This window comes from Meleagris gallopavo, chromosome 1, assembly GCF_000146605.3.
Source record: "Meleagris gallopavo isolate NT-WF06-2002-E0010 breed Aviagen turkey brand Nicholas breeding stock chromosome 1, Turkey_5.1, whole genome shotgun sequence".
Lineage (NCBI taxonomy): Eukaryota > Metazoa > Chordata > Aves > Galliformes > Phasianidae > Meleagris > Meleagris gallopavo.
The window spans coordinates 75,823,709-75,826,855 of record NC_015011.2 but is presented as its reverse complement, the minus strand read 5'-3'; the positions used below and the strand labels follow the sequence as shown (position 1 = coordinate 75,826,855).

The 3,147-nt window shown below is 42.0% G+C and overlaps 1 protein-coding gene across 2 annotated transcripts; it reads right to left on the bottom strand.

Moving 5' to 3' along the window:
• Nucleotides 1-473: 473 nt before the first annotated feature.
• Nucleotides 474-2,297, bottom strand: LOC104913028 (condensin complex subunit 1-like). 2 transcript variants are annotated; one of them, XR_795071.3, is made up of 4 exons: nucleotides 1,659-2,297; nucleotides 1,282-1,408; nucleotides 1,001-1,165; nucleotides 474-611 (listed from the first exon to the last, which is right to left on the bottom strand). XR_795071.3 is itself a non-coding variant. In XM_031555773.1 (4 exons), the coding sequence occupies exons 2-4, from the start codon at nucleotides 1,340-1,342 to the stop codon at nucleotides 529-531; spliced, it is 306 nt and encodes a 101-aa protein (XP_031411633.1). In that variant the 5' UTR covers nucleotides 1,343-1,408; nucleotides 1,659-2,161; the 3' UTR covers nucleotides 474-528. The 2 variants fall into 2 exon arrangements, 1 of the variants encoding a protein (XP_031411633.1); XM_031555773.1 differs by having other exon boundaries at nucleotides 1,001-1,162; nucleotides 1,659-2,161.
• Nucleotides 2,298-3,147: the final 850 nt, after the last annotated feature.

Sequence of the window (3,147 nt, the reverse complement as noted above, 5' to 3'; positions counted from 1 at the left end):
TTGCATGGTCTATATTAGCTTCTGCCTTCTGCTATTCCTCACCTTTTCTTTGAGATCTGTTCAAGAAAAGGTGCAGGTAACTTCTCCTCAAAGTCCTGCTGGTCTCTGCAGAGCAAGAACCCCCAGAACAATCAAACATAAAAGGCAAAATTATTGGGCCTGTGTCAAGAGAAGCTGAGTGGTGTACTTATACCCTGGTACAAAATGAGGAAGGAATAAGCATACTCAGTGATTACATTGGCTATTTTTTTTTTCCCTAGAGAACAGACTTTTTTGTTTGTTTGTTTAAATCAGGGCAGCATGTTTTCCATCTGCAAAGTCAGGGCAAACAGGCAAAGCAGCAGCCACGTTAATCACTGCCTTTCATCGTGAGATATCAGACAGGTTTGAAATCTTTTCAGCCTGTTGCATGACTTTCTATTTTGTCTTCATTTAAAGCACTATGAAATTATGTGGTAATTCAGATGAGAAGATGACTGCTGCAAAAAAATCAAGCTTTATTTTTAAAGACAGTGGCAGATGGTTCCTTCAGCGCAGCCGTCGGGTTGAAGACCTGGTGATGGGAGTTGTTTTGGTGGGGGTATCTTCCTCTCTTAATTCTGCCAGTAGCTCTAGAAGAGTAAAGTGTGTCAACAACCAGCACTCCACTGCCTTGAACAGAGAAATCTGCATGCAACTCTTGATCCCCGTGTGCACTCTCTCCCTTCCAGAAGAATTACAGAATGTCTTGGGTTGAAAGGAACCTTAACGATCATACAGTTCCAACCCTTTGCCATTGGCAGGGTTGCCATCCACTAGACCAAGCATAATAAGACCAGAAGAGTATGTTTTTTCATGCATTTTAGGAGAAAGATAGGAAGAAATTTATGATTTTAACTCATCTGGCAGTCCAAAATCCCTGACAAAGTTTCTCCATCAAGCTCTCACCCTTGATAAACTAAATCTCCAGTCCTTCTCCACCTCTGTTTTTACTTTTGAACATACACATCTAATGCCTTACCATTCTCAGAGCTGTTCTCTTCATCACTGGAGAAGGTGATAACAGGTTTTTTGCGCCGATGGGACTTCTGAGCACGTTTATTGTTTCGGAGCGCTTGTGGCTGGGGTGTGACAAAATCATCATCATCCCTGTTGGCTGTGCTCAGGGGCTGGCGGCAGCAGCCTGCTAAGAAAAAAGGGAAGGTAGCAGCCTTCTGTCTGTAAGGGTGAAAAAAACTCCCTAGGTGTCTCTGCTGGGCTGCAAGGTTAAGGGAAGACTGCAGTCCCACAAATGGAAGATACCTGCTGTTGGTTTTTGCTTGGCTGGTTCTGGCATTGGAGTTTTATCACCTTCCTGGCACATCTCTGCTGAATCCAGCCCTTTGTTATGGCAGGCTGACAGCTTCTGCTCCAGCTCTTCAGCCAAAGCCTGGTATAGTTGTAACACAGCAGCAAAAAAAAAAAAAAAAAAAACAAAAAAAAAAGGAAAAAACAACAGAGAGAAGCATTACATCTATAGCATAGCCATCTCCTGCTCCATGATTTTCATCAGGATCTCCGTTAAGTTGTTGAGGTGAAATAGTAGCCTGTTTAACATGGAGAACTGCAAAGCTTTCCAATCACTGTGTTTATAAAGCACTTGTTTTCCAACCTGGATGCTTCCCACCAACCATCCTTACTTTAGTCTCAGGTTTGCCAACTGCTCTGCGGAATCGAACCAGCACAGCTTGGAAACAGCTGTAGACAGATGGGTCTTGGAGCTTGTCTGCAAAGCAATCAAAGTTGTCCTGCAGCTTGTGAAGGCCCCGCTCTGAGATGGGAAGCAGAGAAAGGCAGTGGGACAGATCCCGATACTGACGTTCATTTCTGGGAAAGACAAAGATTGCCCATAGTTCATATGAAAAGATGAGCACATCCTACCTCAAACTGAAGCATGTGAGGATAAGGCATTTCCCACAGGTGTTTTCTCCTTATGAAACATGAGATTTAATGATATTCTGTTACAGATCTGTTGCAGGGTACCACACCGTACAACCACTGTATCCCACAAAAAATACTGACTTAGTGTCTGTCAGAAACACAAAGGCTTCACTCTTATAGAATACAGTCACTTGTTAGAAAGTGTCAGAAGTTATTGCTGGCTAGGAGGAGAAACACGCAGTGATATAAGGACTCTTTTTGAAGGGCCTCATTTCAACTAAAAAGCATAAAAAAAAAAAAAAAAACTGGCTGCTCTTGAAAATGTCTCTGCTGGTCAGTTACAGGCATAAAGGACATTTTCATTACGATACAAAGCAAACAAATAGCAACTGCTGTGTCAAAGGACAGCTAGCTCCAGATTCTAGTGAAAGTTACAAATATAAAAAAAATCTAAACTAATGTCTTTAATATAGCTCACTGAGACAGAATGGGAGTAAAAACACTAGGTCAAAGTCCCTCATACGCATGTGTACAAAACAGAGGGCTTACATATACACTCAAACGTACTGTTCAAACAGTTAGACAGAGGAAAAAAAGCTGCAGCATCCAGGTGTTAAATGTGGAGACAGTCATACTTGGCACGTTGCTAATTAGAACTCCAGAAATCCTAAGAATGGTGGCTGCATAATCTTTCCTGATAAGCTTCTGTATTAGCCTTGAATAAGAGCCTTGCTCTAGCATTACCTCTAGCGAGCACTAAACCGATCATCTCTGTGGTACAGTGGTGACATTAGGACAGCATAGCAAAAGCTAGATGTCTTATAGCCAGAAGGATCTTTACAAGTGTGGTCTGAAGACCTCACCACTGTTCCTAGGATAAAATTTTGAGAGAGGGGCCACTTTCTATTCTGGCTCAGAAAACAAAATCCAAATATTTCTCAGGAATATGCAACTCCCCAAGGCAGCTGAGTTGGTCACATGCCCAACCACTGTGTACAAACAGCCAAGATAAGCAGACACAGCTTTAAACCTCAAGGGCAAAGTCACAGCTGTGGAGATGGAACACCATAGGAATGGAGGAATGTTGGGCGCACCAAATCCAGTAGAAGATAAAGATAACAAAGAAAGTATTTGACAGAGGCAGGTTCATTTCTTCTGTCTTTTTTTCTTGAGGAAAAATACAAGTCAGTGAAGTTACAGCTTGAGGTGCAAAGGAAAAGAATCATCAACCAAAAAAAAAAAAAAAAA

What these genes read in the sequence shown, in the direction of transcription:
- LOC104913028 (XM_031555773.1), bottom strand. Translation starts at nt 1,342, where the DNA reads ATGTGCCAGGAAGGTGATAAAACTCCAATGCCAGAACCAGCCAAGCAA. An exon ending in CAAGCAAAAACCAACAGCAG is followed by an intron (nt 1,163 to 1,281) that starts GTATCTTCCATT and finishes TTTTCTTAGCAG; the next exon opens with GCTGCTGCCGCCAGCCCCTG. An exon ending in AGAGAACAGCTCTGAGAATG is followed by an intron (nt 612 to 1,000) that starts GTAAGGCATTAG and finishes TTACTCTTCTAG; the next exon opens with AGCTACTGGCAGAATTAAGA.